The 17,290-nt window shown below is 42.1% G+C and overlaps 1 protein-coding gene across 1 annotated transcript in view; it reads right to left on the bottom strand.

Moving 5' to 3' along the window:
* LOC122549503 (fibrocystin-L-like) overlaps nucleotides 1-17,290 on the bottom strand; it is a 218,614-nt gene that overhangs the window by 16,434 nt on the left and 184,890 nt on the right. The window contains exons 63-70 of the mRNA XM_043689363.1: nucleotides 14,809-14,890; nucleotides 13,143-13,259; nucleotides 11,386-11,551; nucleotides 8,542-8,774; nucleotides 6,831-6,998; nucleotides 3,243-3,400; nucleotides 1,620-1,755; nucleotides 551-919 (exon numbers count right to left, since the gene is read on the bottom strand). Of these exons, the coding sequence (XP_043545298.1) occupies nucleotides 551-919; nucleotides 1,620-1,755; nucleotides 3,243-3,400; nucleotides 6,831-6,998; nucleotides 8,542-8,774; nucleotides 11,386-11,551; nucleotides 13,143-13,259; nucleotides 14,809-14,890 (1,429 nt within the window). The remainder of the gene's footprint in view (nucleotides 1-550; nucleotides 920-1,619; nucleotides 1,756-3,242; nucleotides 3,401-6,830; nucleotides 6,999-8,541; nucleotides 8,775-11,385; nucleotides 11,552-13,142; nucleotides 13,260-14,808; nucleotides 14,891-17,290) is intronic.

Raw genomic sequence — 17,290 nt, 5'->3', positions numbered from 1 at the left:
GGGGTTGGGAGTGCGGACAGTGGGAAGGGTGGACGGGGGTTGGTGTTGGATGGGTTTGGGCGGTGCAGACGGGGAGGGGTCAGGGGCACAGACGGGGAGGAGTCAGGGGCACAGACAGGGTGGCAGGGTCTTGCGCGTGGTGTGTTGCTGCCTAATCTTCTGAACAGGGAGCGGACTTAGCAAGTGCTTGCTGTTTCAATCCCACTGAAACTGATTTGGGAGGCGGGGGCTTCAGCAATGCTGCAGGTCCCTTACACACAAGTGTGTCTCTGCTCAGAAACAAAAACTGAGACAGAGAGAGGGAGCAAGGCTGGCAGAGCGAGGGAAAAGAAAACTTCTGAAATCTCCGAGCTCCAGGGGAGAGGCATTGAATCAATTTACCGAATAATCAATTACCCGAATGAAATATTGGCTGCCCATGTCGTTCGGATAATCAAGGTTCCTCTGTATTTGGATTACTTATCCTGGAGCTCATCATCAATTACACTGGATATCATTCTTCAGGTACACACAAAGTGATGAGCAGCAGATGTACAAAGTCTCTGATTACCTTCAGTAGAGGTGGTGTTGGTAGAGTTACTATTGTCCACAGAAAAATGCTCTGACGGTGGGTCTCTGATTTCCACTTCAACTGTGATCCCTGTAGCACGCTTCCTGCGGAGCCCTGTCTCACGCACAATGTTAGTAATGCGGATCTTACTTTGAGGTACATTAAGGAACAGGGCAAGATTTTCTACTAGATTGGGGCCATAAAATTCATCCACGGTCATTGCAGGTAGATTAAAGGAGATGTGAAGGACAGGAGCTGTATGCACTTCAATTGGAGTTGATCCTCTCACCAGAACGTTAAGCATCTGATAGGTTCTGTCAAAGTAATTTTCTCCAATGACAGAGGAGTCCAACTTGGGAGTGAATTCTCCTGTGAAGACATAATGAGATGTGTCAAGAAAACAATTATATTAATATAGAACCGTGGGGTTGCACCACACTGTGAAACAATTCTGGTCACCGTGTTCTAAAAAGGATCAAGAAACAATGGACAAGGCGCAGAAAGGATCTGCAAGAATGACATCAGAAGTGAGCGGCAGTACACATCAAAAAAAAATTAGTGTCTTTTTTTTTCCCAGAAAAGACACAGAGCTCTGACAGAGTTCTTTAAGGTTACAGAAAGGTTTGACAAGGTGACAGAGAAAATGTTTCCATTCATTACGAGACCAAAACAAGTGTCCAGATAGGTAGTCACCAAGAAATCTGATCAGGAATTCAGGAGAAACACCTTTATCCAGAGGGTGATGAGAATGTGGAACTTGTTTAGATACGGAGTGGTTGAGGTGAATCATTTAGACAAATTTAAGGGAACGCTGGGTAAACACATGATGGAGAAAGGAAGAGAAGGATGTGCTGGTGAGGTAAGATGAAGATATTTGGGAGGAGACTTGAGAAGAACAGAAACACCTTTTGGGCCAAAAGGCCTATTTCAGTGTTATTAATGCTTGTGTTACATTCAACTAAGTCCAGTTGGTGAGACATTCATTTCATTTCAGATTCACTTGAAGTCTGGTGCACTTATTGCCAGTATCCAGGTGATTCATAAAGAAAACGGTTTGATGTTGGTTTACCTGCATAGGTTGGGCCCTTTAGTGTGAAGTCAGTTTTGTCAGCATTCCATTTTGCATTAGTAGGGGGTACGAAGGTATTATTCACATACACATCCAGTCGTTGAGATGTGGAGTAATATATTGCCAAACGTATAACCTTTTTTTAAATAACAAAAATGATTATTAGCTTCAAATTTATTACCTTTCACTTCCTGCCACATAAATGCATTTCTTTCTTTTTATGCAAAATGTGATACGTGGCTATTTAACTTGTAGACTCTCTGTTACATTTTCCCCAAAAAATGCTGGAGTTAACCCTTCTCTGATCCCTTTTAGAAACACCCTATTTGATTGTGGGCTTTAAACACCTCACACTCTGTCTATAACAATACAACAAGCAAATAAAAAATTCAAGATAGCCAAAAACCTATTTCAGAATTTATCATCAACGTAATAATTTGTACATGTTCGTTAAAAGATAACAGGTAATTATCTCCTGTGTACGCCATATTTCTTGGTCATGCTTGAGGCTGGCACTTTCCTACGATTTCCCATTTTAAATTGTGAAATGATTTGTCACATATTCTATCACATGTCCCGCAGGTGTCTAATTCTAATCCCCTGGTCCCAATTTTAAGGGGGATAAGGGGAAGGTTGAGAGTTAGAATCCAGATTTGTTTCTGATCTATTTTTACACCATCCAAATGTTATTTGAATCAAAATAAAAAGATGTTTTATCAAACCCTCCTGGTGCTGAATGTTTGAATCTTCCTGGGATGTCTATACAATGCCCTGAATATGTGTGGGTTATCGAGAGATTAATAGCAATAGCAGACAAGATGTAGGGCAGTGGGAACCGAGCACTAGGCATCAGGCAAGGTAAAGATATGAAGAATAAAAATTAAGGTTCAGATTCACTGTGTGCTGATAGTGTTCAGAATTTGTGTCTTTGTCATTCACTGGTTTAGCAAAGGGGTTCCATTTTCATGCACTGACACTGATACTCCCACACCAGACTATGCTCAGTATGAATCCCTCTCCATCCATGTCTTCACTCTTTCACCATCAGTCTCCTTCATGCCTTTGATCACCTCTTTCTCAGTGAATGCAAGAAATTTTAATTCATCTTTCCAGATCTGAATCTCAAGGGAATTGGACCCAACCAATATTAATTTTAACCAGTGTAAAATTGGGTAAGATGTAAAACTAAAGTTTTACCAAATGGTGCAGTTTACTGAAGGATGAGTGAGGTTAACGTTGCCTCCTCTTGTGCATAACCCTTTTGTTGCCAACTGTTTCGGTGAGCCTCAGGTCCTCAGACACACACACACACACACACACAGACGCACACACATACCACACACACAGACACACATAGACGCACACACACAGAGGCACACACATAGACGCACACACGCACAGACGCACACACACAGACACACACAGATACACACACACAGACACACACACACATAGACAAACACACAGACACACACACCACAGACACATACACACAGACAAACACACACACACCTGACCAATTAGGCAATGTTGTACTTAAGCATTTGGTTAATGAGAAAAACGTACTGAAATTGGGCAAACAAGGTATATAAAACATGAGCTCTGGCATCAACACCTCCTTACTTTGCTGTCATCTGCGTTGAGAAGAATTATGCGTAGGTTCTGAGGGCTAACGCCAGTGAAATATAACTCGTATGGCTTGTTTGTGGCCACAACTGCGTGGAAGATTGAGGCTCTCTTGTTGCAAGCATAGGAAGAACACCAGCCATGATCCTGGGGGCCTGGTACAATAAAAAATAATCAAACTATTTCACACGGCCAAGCAACACAGCTTAAAGCCTGTGCAGGATTTTATTCAATCACGCTTCAACAATCATTGAGTAAGACCCATTTTATTTCGGTTTATGCTTTTTAAGGTGAAACCCTAACTCTGGATGTCGAAAGTGGTGCGAGAAACATGAATAATTTGGGTCCTGACCACATGCCTCAACAGCCCCACAAAACTGTTTTTAAATCAAAACGGTCTAATAGATCAGAAGGAGATCAGCAGCCGATTCACAACACTGGGTGCCCTCCAAGACATAGGCGCTGCCTTCCTGACCATAGCATAAATCAGGGACTGTCATCAGACATTATTACTGACTTCCTGAGGAGAGGGTTAGTAGCATGACGGGCTGGAAGGTCTTAATTCATAAAATTTCATAAGAACCAGGAGAATGATGCCACCTGTCCCTTCAAGCCTGTTCTGCCATTCAATAAGATCATGCTTGATCTTTTCGTGGCCTCAGCTCCACTTACCCGCCCTTTCACTATAACCCTTAATTTTTTTAGCCATTCAAAAAGTTATCTATTTTAGCTTTAACACCATTCAGTGAGGCAGCCTCAACTACTTCACTGGGCAGGGAATTTTACAGATTCACAACCCTCTGAGTGAAAAAGTTCCGAATCGAGTGTGATGCTGGAAAAGCACAGCAGGTCAGGCAGCATCCGAGGAGCAGGGGAATTGACGTTTTGGGCATAAGCCCTTCGTCAGGAATCGTGATGAAGGACTTATGCCCGGAACGTCGATTCTCCTGCTCCTCAGATGCTGCCTGACCTGCTGTGATTTGCCAACACCACACTCTCAACTCTGATCTTCAGCATTTGCAGTCCTTACTTTCTCCTAAAAAAAGTTCCTTCCCAATTCATCAGCACCCTACACAGCTGCAACATAACCTCCCTGCTTTTCAACTCAATCCCTTTAGCAATGAAGGACAAAATTCCATTTGCCTTCTTAATTACCTGATGCATCTGCAAGCCAACCTTCTGTGATTCATACACAGGGACATCCAGGTCACTCTGCATAGATGCGTGCTGCAATTTTTTACCATTGAAATAATAGTCCTTTTTACTGTTGTTCCTATCAAAATGGATGACTTCCCATCTATTAACATTGGACTCCATCTGCCAGACCTTTGCCCACTCACTTAAACTATGGATATCGGTTTGCTGACTGAGCTGGAAGGTTTGTTTTCAGACATTTCATCACCGTACTAGGTAACATCTTCAGTGAGCCTCTGGATGAAGCACTGGTGGTGTAGCCCACTTTCTGTTTATGTGTTTGAGTTTCCTTGGGTTGGTGATGTTATTTCCTGTGGTGACATCATTTCTTGTGGTGATGTCATTTCCTGTTCTTTTTCTCAGGGGGTGGTAAATAGGATCCAAGTCAATGTGTTTATTGATAGAGTTCTGGTTGGAATGCCATGCTTCTCGGAATTCAACTCACCACAAAAATACATGACCCACTTCTCACTACTATCTTTACATACAGAGGAGGAAGGACACCAGTTTGACTGGGACAACATATCCATCCTAGGACAAGCCAAACAGAGATACGCATGAGAATTCCTAGAAGCATGGCATTCCAAACGGAACTCTATCAGCAAACACATTGACTTGGATCCTATTTACCACACCCAGAGAAAAAGAACAGGAAATGACATCACCAACCAGAGTCAAACACAGAAATAGAAAGCGGGCTACACCGCCAGTGCTTCATTCAGAGGCTCACTGAAGATGTTATCTGGTATGATGACAAAATATCTGAAAATGAACCTTGCAGCTCAGCAAGCAAACCTACATCCAGAATCTCAACTTGAGCTACACATTCTCTCAAAACTATCACTTAAACTCTCAATGTTCCTCTGCAAATTTTCACAGTCCTCTGCAGACTTTGCTCTACCACTCATCTTAATGTCATCCACAAATTTTGATACATTACATGAGGTACTCAACTACAAATAATCTTTAAAAATTGGTGAATAGTTGCAGTCTCAATGTTGATCCCTGAGGCACACCACTAGACACTGATCGCCAGCCAGAAAAGTACTCATTTATCCCCACTGTTTGCTTTCTGTAGTTAACCAATCCTCTATCGATGCTAATACATTGCCCATAACACCACGTATCTTTATCATGTGCAGGAGCCTTTTGTATGGCACCTTCTCGAATGCCTTTTGGAAATTGTGAAGTAATGATGAAGACCCAGCACTCACATCATACAAAAACAATCAGAACAGTTTAAATAAAACAAAAACAGAGAAACCTTAATTGGCTGTGCAAAGAATGCCTCTGACTGCTCTGGTTCATTGAAATAGAGCTTGAAAATTTAGTTCTGAGTTGGATAGACCCCTCATTAACCAACTTCTCGAGGGACTTAAAGGGCCGTTAGTTGACAGCAAGTGGGCTTCCCATTCCCCACTTCCTGCCAGTTCTTTGAAAGTCCTGTCGGCAGTGGGAGCCCAAGATGGGCTCTGGGACCAAGATGCTCATATTGTGACCATACTGTCAGCGTTATAGAATCGTGGAGTCGTACACCATGGAAATAGATTGTTCATCTGCTCCAACCAGATATCCCAGTCTGACTGAGTCCCATTTGTCCATATTTGGCCGATATCCTGTAAACCCTTCCTATTCATGTACCATCCAGATACCTTTTAAATATTATATTTGTTCTGCATCCACCAATTCCTCTGGCAGTTTTTTCTAGACACGCACCACCCTCGGTGTGAAAACATTATCCTTCAGGTCATTTTCAAATCTTTCCCCTTTCACCTTAAACCTATACCCTATAGTTTTGGATTCCCCTACCCTAGGAAAAGGGCCATGACTATTCACCGTATCTCTGCCCCTGATGATTTTATAAACTATTATAAGGTCACCCCTTTGCCTTCCACACTCCAGAGAAAAAAGCCCCAACCCATTCGGCCTCTCCCTATAACTCAAACCCTCCAGTCCCAGAAACATTCTTGTCAATCTATTGTGTATCCACTCAAGTTTAACAACATCCTTCCTGTAGAAGGGCAACCAGAATTGTATGTGGTATTCCTTTGTTTGAGGTCAGCAGTGAGTGTTATTAGTTAATCGCTGATCATAAATTCCAGCTCAACATTGCAGGGCAAGCAATGATCTTATATCAGAAACAAACACTTCATTGGAGATGCATTTGAAGTATCACAGTGAGGAATGCACGGGAAGAAAACAAATAGAAAGCTCTGTGATAAAGTGGAGGGATTAAATGGCAAAAGGTCTCCGACTTAGGGGTGCTGACCCATTCCAACTTCTGATTCCGAAATTGCCTGTGACTCTCTGACCATCTTTTATCACTCCTTTACAATAAATATTTTGTACTTTTGTGAAATATCTGTGTCGCAGATTTGAAATGATACATACCATTAATAAGGTCAACGTAACCCTCTGTAAGCAGAGCTACTGGGGACAACCGCCTGGTCTCTGAATCAGGATCCAGGCTTTCAATAACCAGTATTTCATAGTTTAGCCCAAAGCATTTGTAGCTTTGCCAGTCGGGCATGTAGGTACAAGTGGAATCTCGAATAATTCCTGTGGGAAAACAATGAATGGTGATTTAGTACTGTACTGATAAAGATGGTCACCTTAAAGGAATGCTGTGACAGAGACAGAAATAACTCGTCCCATTTAAATACTATTCATTTTTCAACTTCAACCCAGGTAAAGGAGGTTTGTCCTTTTACTTAGATGGACACAGATTAATAGAGCACAGATTGATAGAGCATAGAAAAGACCTATCAGCACATTGTGCCTGTGTTTAACTCTTGGAAAGAGGTATCTAATTACTCTCCAATCTTCCCACTCTTCCCCAATCCTTCAACAATTACTTCAATTCCAAGTATTTATCTAATTCTTTTTTTAAAGCTGTAATGAACCTACTTCCATTGCCCTTTCAGGCAGATTCAGATCACTAAAACTTACAGTGCAAAAATAATCTTTCTGATTCTTTTGTTAATTATCTTTAATCTGTGTCCTCTGGTTAGCAACCTTCCTGCTGCTGAAAACAGTTTCTTAGAATCTTAGAATCCCTACAGAGTAGAAACAGGCCATTCGGCCCAACAAATCCACACCAACCCTCCAAAGAGTCTCCCACCCAAACTCATTACTCTATATTTACCACTGACTAATGCACCTAACCTACACTTCCCTGAACACTATGGACAATTTTGCATGGCCAATTCACCTAATCTGCACATCCTTGAATTTGGGAGGAAACCGGAGCACCTGGAGGAAACCCATGCAGACACAGGGAGAATGTGCAAACTCCACACAGACAGTCACCTGAGGCTGGAATCGAACCCAGGTCCCTGGTGCTGTGAGGCAGCAGTGCGCCACTGTGCCGCCCATAATTCACTATCCACTCTAAAACCCTTCATGATTTTGAACAACTCTGTTAAGTCATCTCTTATCTAAGAAGCACAATCCAGCTGTTGCAGTCTCTCCTTAGTTTAGTTTGGATCCCTGTAAACCATCACTGAGATTCCATGAATGTTACTTTTCAACTTTGCTGCTGTCAGCTCTTTGGGTCAGAGTAAAACAACTGTCCGATTGGCTTACTGTTAGAGAAAGTGCACATTTGTTAATTATCTTTAATCTGTGTCCTCTGGTTAGCAACCAGACCAGTCAATCTAAATGCACAGGAAATGCACAGGAAATCATGCAGGGTGTGAAACAACCTGATGATTTGTTGCCGAGCAATAAAACTTATAACTCATTATTATCTTCAATGGCAGATAATTCCACTCTCTTCACCCATCCTAGTAATCACTCATGTGATCCACACACGGAACTAAATTCTCTGAACACATCATTCAATGATATGCTATGGATTTCAAGATTCTGAAATAAAAACAGAAAATGCTGGAAACATTTAGCAGGTTTGTGGAGAGAGTTAGAGTTTTCAGACTAATATAACTTTCTTCTGAACCTGAAATAAAGACTCTTCTGCTTTTCTCTCTTCCACCTTTATTCCTCATTGCTCAACTTGCTCTCATTCTTCCTTATTACACCAAAGTTTGACTGAAACACCAAACCACATACAGGGTCCAATCAATCAAAAGGTTCAGTTCCAAACCTTTGTGTGGTGCAATCTGAGAGACTGGAATACGATTGCCATTTAAATGTGTCAACATGGTTTTTGGAATTCGATAATCCCCAGTCCCGTAGCGACGGTCACCATCCCATTCATATTCTGACTGAGGGACAACTGCTCCAACTGCCCCCAGGAATGAGCCATCAAGATCTTTCAGCAGTGTCTTCTTCTTGGCATCACAGACCATGTCCACGCAGTCCGCAGGGTTTACTTTCCTGTGAATGATCAACAGCATCAAACACAACTGGGTCAGAATGGGCCATTTTCTGAAGTGAGGTCATCAAGAGAATGAGGAAACGAAGAATGCAACAATACATCGCAGACAGAAAGCTGAAAACAAAACAGAGTCTGCGGGAAACATTCAGCAAACTAGCTACCATCTCAGGGCAAACAGGAGCTGGTTGGAGTGGTCAAACTGAATTTACAGATAAACAGTGCACCAATGGGAACACTACAAAAGGCAAAGAGAGGGACACCGCCCACCCCCACCACCACCCACCACAAACACACACACACAGAGACTCAGATACACGCACATACAAAACTACACATTCATTCACCCTCACATATACAAGTACATGAAACAGATACACCACTCCCACCTGTATACACACATACACATAAACCGAGAGTTACGTCACAATGAATAGTCTGCCTGTCATGATGAAAATCCAATCACATCATTCCCAATATTCAAGAATTCTAGTTTAGAGTTACCCAGCCTTCACACATTTAAATGACCAATTATCTCCAGTTAAATCCCATTTTGATATCCCTGTTGTCTGGAATGCTTAGTGCATACAGCAGACCAGGCCAGAGCAGGTTTGCTTCAGTAAATTTATTTTAGATAACCAGGGTACCTCCTGTGGATATGGTTCGAAGACATTTTGGATGGAGGGGTTGGGGGTCAGGGACTGGAGTAGTTGAATTGGCTAAATGCCTTTGGGTCAGGGCAGTGTCAGCTCCTCTTTGAGATTGTTAAAAGTAGGCAAGAGTATGCCTAAGTTATACACAAACCCATTGGAACTGTCAGCGAACTGTCAAACAGCCAATGGATTTACCCACAGGTCTGAAGGTTTCCATGACTCTTTCATTTTGCATGATTTCACAAGAAGCCATTTTCAGAGTGCAGAGTGTTCCATATCAGTTTGATTGACAGCTACAAGTATCTTTGGACTTTTTGATGTGGGACTACAAATTCTAATTCTTCTTGCATTTGAATGAAATGTTTGTTCATGCAAAGTTTTATTAAGGTGATGGGGTTATGAAGCACCATTAAAAAAATGAATAGATGATATTAAATAGTATACAGTGTATAGATGGCATAGCTTGGTAGGTGGTATTGCTTGGCATGGAAACAGAATGAAGAGATGGAAAGAGTATGCACGAGGCAGTTGTGAGGAGGAGGGATATTTTTGGATTTTGGCCTTATTTATTAAACACCAGTGCATAGATGCAGGCATCACGCCCAGCCCACATCTGTCGTTAACAGCCTTGTCGCACATCCTGTAGTCTTCTAGCCCATCATTCAAGGAACCCTCCCACCTCGGGATGAACATCCAATCTCTGAGACCTGATTTTATTGGATTAGGTTTATAGAACCTGGAAATATCCTCTCTCTGCATTCTCAACCTGGAAACAAAATTCAGGACCAAAAAATAACCCTTCACAATCACACAAATACATATTTACAAACAATATGCACACACATATATATTGACATACACAGTTACATATATTTGCGCACACACACACACTGTATATCAAGATCTGTGCCTGATTCTGGACGAACTTTAGGTTTCACGTATACTCCCTGCAAACCTTTATTTCGAGCATTGTTGGAAGTAATATGAATTTTACATGTTTTTGACACTTTGCACGACAACACAATATGCCAAAAGGCTTTTGAGCAAATTAAATATTTTAGAAGTGCAGTCATTGCTGTATTGTAGAAAATATGGCAGTTAATTTACGCTAAACAAACACTCACAAATCAACATGTAGCAATGACCAAATAATCTGTTTTTTGAGATGCTGATTGAGGCGTAACTATTGTTGCCAGCCCTTGAAGAGAACTCTCCTGATGTCCACCTGAGAGGACTAACGGGCCTTGGTTGAATGTCTCACCTCTGACATTGCTGCACTCCTCAAAATAAGCCGAAATATTGTACTTAAAAAACTGTAGAGGGACTGAATTCCATTGCAGAATAGAATCATTACAGCACACAGGGTATCCAATTAAGTCCAGTCTTCCGATTGGGAGTTGAGCGTGCTATCCAATGAAATATGAAGAGATTTTACCCACAAGACTAGAGAGTTCCACTCAGCTTGTGGAGCAGATAGGCGAAAGTGAGGACTTCAGATGCTGGAGATTAGAGTCAAGTTTAGAGTGGTGCTGGTAAAGCACAGCAGGTTAGGCAACCAACCGAAGAGCAGGAGAATCGACATTTCGGGCAGGAGCCCTTCATCGGGAGGACAGATGACTTTGCATTGGATGCATATTCCTTGCATGGCCTATTATTCAGCTTCATTGGGGTCGATGGAATTAAAGATCAGATATTGTTTATAATGGGAGCCGAGACAGCATCGTCTGAGTTGAATTTCTACTTCCTGCCTTTCTAAACAATATTAAAGGCCATTAAATATATGGGAGTTGGGACTGTAGTCAGTGTGCAATTTCTTGGTGAAGAGATCAATATTCACACCTTGTTTATATGCGGCATGAGAAAACGAGCATTCATGACTGAGGTCAGCACACAAACACCTGTTAATGCTTAGTAAATCAGTTCTGAAATTATTGCTGATTTCAGTTTCACAATAACTCACGCCACATTAGGTCTGTGTATGAAGACTTTGCCTCGCTCCTCACTGTCCACAATAGTGATTCCCTTCACGAGAATGGGATGCTGAAAATCCTCATTCTTTGGATTAGTGATAAACATAACATTCAGTTTGTTGGAACATGTGCCTTTGAATCCAACAAAAGTCGTATCTTCAAGTAAAGGAAAGTATATCATTAGTTTCCTCACAAAGAACAAAACAGCAAATGTTTCAGTTTCAAATATCTCACAAACTTAAAGATGACACACATCTTCAGTGCCCAATAGTGTTTCCTTCAAATTGATACAAAAATCTGACTTGGCGCACTGACTCACTAGTTCAGTGGGCACACTAGCTCACTGCATCATGAACTCAGTTTGCAACTGATAATCTCAACAAATATCCTTTTGCTGCAGTCACGACACATGATCTCCTTCATCTTTCCTGCACAGAATCCCATGTACATAAAAGTATTTCCCAGGCTAAACAGGATCATACAGTACAGGAGTTGGGAGGTCATGTTGCGGCTGGACATTGGTTAGGCCACTGTTGGAATATTCCGTGCAATTCTGGTCTCCTTCCTATCGGAAAGATGTCATGAAACTTGAAAGGGTTCAGAAAAGATTTACAAGGATGTTGCCAGGGTTGGAGGATTTGAGCTACATAAAGAAGCTGAACAGGCTGGGGCTGTTTTCCCTGGAGTGTCGGAGGCTGAGGGGTGGCCTTATAGAGGTTTACAAAATTATGAGGGGCATGGATAGGATAAATAAAGAAAGTCTTTTCCCTGGGATCGGGGAATCCAGAACTAGAGGGCATAGGTTTAGGGTGAGAGGGGAAAGATATAAAAGAGACCTAAGGGGCAACTTTTTCACACAGAGGGTGGTATGTGTATGGAGTGAGCTGCCAGAGGATGTGGTGGAGGCTGGTACAATTGCAACATTTAAGAGGCATTTTGAAGGGTATATGAATAGGAAGAATTTGGAGGGATATGGGTCGGGTGCTGTCAGATGGGACTAGATTGGATTGGGATATCTGGTCGGCATGGACGGGTTGGACCGAAGGGTCTGTTTCCATGCTGTACATCTCTATGATTCTATGACTCTATAAGTTCACCTTTTTCACACTAGCTTACCCCTTCAAAATGCAAATTCAGCTGCACTATTTATTTAATTCAACGTTGTATGGAAAAGTATTCATTCCAAATCCTAGTTGCCAATTACTCAGGGGTCTGCTGGGCTGTTTCAGAGAGCAGGTAAATAGATGTCTGATGAGAGCCTAATATTGGCTAAAAGCAGCAATCCCATTTCATAAAGAGGATTTTAGTGGAACAGCTGGGTTTTTCCAACAATCTGACAGCTGTGTGTTCTGCTTTTTATTAACAGAGTTTTGTTTAAACTGACTCCTAATTCTCAAACTACCCCCAGTGGCAGTGATTTCTCGTGATATTTGGATTATTAATTCCACAAGAGAAAGATGGAAATGATCTGTGAATAGTTTGAATGTGTAAACATCTTTTTACCAATTACACATTCTCATCAGGCAAAGCTTTGCTCAAAATGTATGTTATAGGATGTCACTGTGTCAACTGCACTGGGTGTGGGATCATCTTTCCATTGGTATAATGTATTTCACTTTTAACAACTCAAATATCCTTCATTAATCATTTGAAATGTTACACAGGCAAAGAATATTTCTATCCCCTGTTGATCAATTATATCCACAGTTCAGTTCAGACAAAGTCAGGGTTATTTTTCTTCACTTACTTTCTATGATCATTTGTCCACCGATTGCAGGATAGGATGTCAAGCTATCGTGTGGCATATAAGGTGCGTTGTTACCAGCAGAGGCAAACGTTGGCCAATATATTCCATTCCTGTCCACTGGTTAATAAAACAAGACATAGACTCATCATTAGGTTTTGCAGCTACTTTGCAGTGGTGTTAACCAAGGAAGATGACATTACCTAAGCCATGATATACAAGAAGTTTCTGGCAAACTGAATGGTTTCACTTTGGGTAAAGAGGAGGAGGCAACTAGGGAGGCTGTCAGGAATTAAAATGGAGAATTCACCCAGTCCGGAAAGGAGAGCTGGATATTAATGAGGGAAGTAAGGTTTGAAATTGCAAAGCAATAACTTAAACCTCTAATTCTCCATAGATACAGGAACAGGAGGACTGCAAATGTTACCCCATTGTTCAAAAAGGATGTATGTAAATGAACATGGGAGAAGGGAATACAATGGTAGATTTAAATGAAAAAAATTGGACCTTGCTTGAATGGGCCATAAACACTGGCAAGGACTGATTGGACTTAATGGCCTGTCATGAGCATTGCAGATATTTTATAATGCAGAGGTTGGGAGATAATGACTACACTCTGTGTCCTGTGTGAAGGGGAAATCTGGAAATTACAGACAGTTCAGTTTAGTGTCAGTGGTGAGGAAGGTTTCAGAAACAATTTCCAGGAGAAAAATTAATATCCACTTAGAAAAGTGCAGATTATTAAAGGAAAGCCAACATAGGTTTGTTAAAGGCCATTTGTTTTTGACGAAGATGATTGAGTTTTTTGATGAGGCAGCAGAGAGAATGGATGACAGCAACATCGGCATTTATTACCCTTCAGGATTGTTAGTCTAAGTGAAGTCCAGAGAATAGGGACAATGCAACACAGATACAAAGGCATGGAAAACGTAGTTGTGAATGACGGCTTTTTAGACTGAAAGGAAGACACAGATGAAATCTCCATAGTTCAGCACAAGGACCACTGCTGTTTATGATATACATTAATTACTTAGACTTAGGGGTAAAGGGCACAAGTTTGAAACTTGCAGATGGCATGAATCATGGAAGTACAGTAAACAGTTAGAAATGTGGTATCAATCCTCAATAGGGCATAGATTGCTGGACTCGATGGATACATAACAAATATAATTCAACTCAGAACACTTTGGCAAGAAGAATGAGGAAAGACAATACAAGCTGAATGGAAGAGTTTCAAAGAGGATGCATTAAGAGAGAGCATCCGAGCAGAGAATCCATTTCTAATGTTTGAAAGCTTGATAACTGGAGAATAACAAGATTTAAAATGATTGATAAAAGTAGTGGAGGCAACATATTCAACAGTTACCATCTGAAGGAAATTGGATAAATATCTGAAGAAGAAAAACATTGCAGTGACACAGGGGAAGATGGAACCAGTGGGTTCAAAAGAGAAAATCCTGGAAAATCTCAGCAGGTCTGGCAGCATCTGTAAGGAGAGAAAAGAGCTGATGTTTCGAGTCTAACTGACCCTTTGTCAAAGCATGAACTGGGTTATTGTTTGAAAGAACATGCACAAACTGAAGGAATTTCATCTGTGCAGTACCATTCTATAATTTTCCCTGGAAAAACAGATTGTCCTTACCTGAAGCTTTTCTAAAATTCTGCTTACCCTTTTTGTGGCTCAGAATAGAATCATCAGGTTGTAAATCCGAGCAGTTGGAGATGGGGCTAATTCCTACCAGTAAGGCATTCTAGGGACAAACAGATAGCAACACAGAGATTATTGTCCAATAAAAGACCAAAGTCCATATAGTTCACTCTCCACCAACCTGCACTATCATAATACAATCATAATGGAATGACCACAGTAATAAATTTCTGCCAGTGAGTCTGTAACAGAGGCCAATATGAGGAAAACCCCCTGTGGTCAAACAGCTTTGGAAACACGATGTTCCCCTGTTCCTACTGAGACATCTCCAATTACCACATGATATTTCTCAAATTACTCAAACCCCCTTCCCAAAATGTACTTTTCTCAGGGAAATCTCTCTAATTTGCATCTGAATGAATCAGTATTCCCACTGTCTCCTTCATAGCCCGCTTGCACTGATTAACCACTCACTCAGTGAAATATTATTCCTGCAGATTCATTCCTGGTTACCCCCATCTGTTAATTCTGGATCATTAATCCACGCAACAAACCAAAAAAAATCATTGATAGAACTTAACAATATTTCTTCTATTTTCTGCCCTTAGACTGGTCAAACCTCTCAGTGCCATCAATCCATGAGAGGTAGCACATGGAGATAGGTCAGCAAGCCACCCATGTTGTCAGTGAGGTGGACCACGGATGGGAGCTGGCTTACAGCAGCTCAGAGTCTACCTGAGGGAGTGTGAGCTGAGGATATCCTACAGCCGGGATCAGACATCTGCTCGGCCCCTTCTGAAACATCAAGTGTTTGTTACACTCCCCAACCCTCAGCGCAGTGTTTATTTAGCCGCGTAGTAATATTATAACACTCCTGCCAGCCCTGCATTTATATAACCTACCTAGCCAATGTTTTTAGTATTCTAATCACCCTCCCAGCAATTTTATAACAACCCCGGCTGAATAATTTTATAACACCTTCTCAGTCCTGTGATCTTATCCCTAAGAGCCCAGTGTTTATCTAAAGCCCCCAACCAGTTCAGTGGGTTTATAAACGGCCCCAAAATCAGTAATTTTATAACACCCACCCAGCCCAATGTTTGTATAAATGTATGCCACTGCAGTAATTTTGTAAACTATTCACCTCACAGTTCAGTGATTTTATAACCCCCAGCCCAGTTTAGTGTTTTTATAAATTCCTCCCACCCCCTGCCGAGTAATTTCACAATCACACTTTGAGAGTGACCAGCATGTGATAAGCACAATGGCGGGGACCACGCTGTCCATCTCATCCTCTCCCATCCTTCCACTCTCCTCACCTCAGACCTTACACTGCCTCAGTGGGAGGCACTGCCCAGCACCGAACCGTTTGTCTGCACTCAGCTGCAAACAGTAATGTCTGGTCTTCAGTTGTCTTGGACTCCCCTCACCACTGCACCAAGACCTTACACTGCTAAGCCTGTGCGGTAGCTGGTGTGCAGTGGTTTCCCCATATTAAAAGACCTCACACACAGGCATCTTCCACAACTCAGGATGAAATTCGGGACCTGGAATATCATGACCACTATGAACAGTGCCGCCAGTGACAGACTGGAATGCTGCTCTGCCATCATTGCCGGGGAGCTCAGGACATTGACATCACCGTCCTGAGTGAAACCGGGCAGGCAGGGGAAGGACAGCTCAGAGAGCAAGGTGAGGCTAAACCTTTCTCTGGAAAGGAAGGGCCAATGAACAGTGCTGCATCCATGGAGTTGGCTTTGCCATCAATAATGAACTGTTGGACCAAAAGTATCCCCCTGCAGAGTAATCAAATCCCTCATGACACTCCGATTCATGCGTGCTTGGTAGCAATATGTCATGTATTCAGTGTATACTGACCAACGCTTGATGCAGAAGCTGAGGACAAGGAGGAATTGTACTCCAACCTTGACCAATTTCTCTCACGGGTCCCTGAAGTAGACAAAATAATCATCCTTGGTGACTTCAATGCCAGGGTTGGCAGAGGTCAGACTGTTGGGGCGATATAATCAGCAAAGTGGGTGTAGGAAGCAAAACTCCATGAGCACCTTTCTCCTGACCGAATGCCACGACCACAACCGCCTCATCACCAACACACTGTTCTGCCGGAGGGACAAATACAAGACAAAATGGCAGCACCCATGCTCCAAACACTGGCATCTCCTTGACTATGTCAACATCAGAGCGAGGGTTTGGAAAGACATTAGAATCACCCACGTCATGATCGGAGCTGACAACTACTGGATGGGGCTTGCCTTATCGAGCCAGGATCACCATAAATGTAGCCCTGCCGCAGCAGAGACAACATGGAACATAGAACATAGAGCAATACAGCACAGAACAGGCCCTTCGGCCCACGATGTTGTGCCGAACATTTGTCCTAGCTTAAGCACCTATCCATGTACCTATCCCATTGCCGCTTAAAGGTCACCAATGATTCTGACTCTGCCACTCCCACAGGCAGCACATTCGATGCCCCCACCAC

This window comes from Chiloscyllium plagiosum, chromosome 4 (genome assembly GCF_004010195.1).
Source record: "Chiloscyllium plagiosum isolate BGI_BamShark_2017 chromosome 4, ASM401019v2, whole genome shotgun sequence".
Lineage (NCBI taxonomy): Eukaryota > Metazoa > Chordata > Chondrichthyes > Orectolobiformes > Hemiscylliidae > Chiloscyllium > Chiloscyllium plagiosum.
Note: the sequence above shows the minus strand (reverse complement) of the source record. Positions and strands in the feature narration are given on the sequence as shown.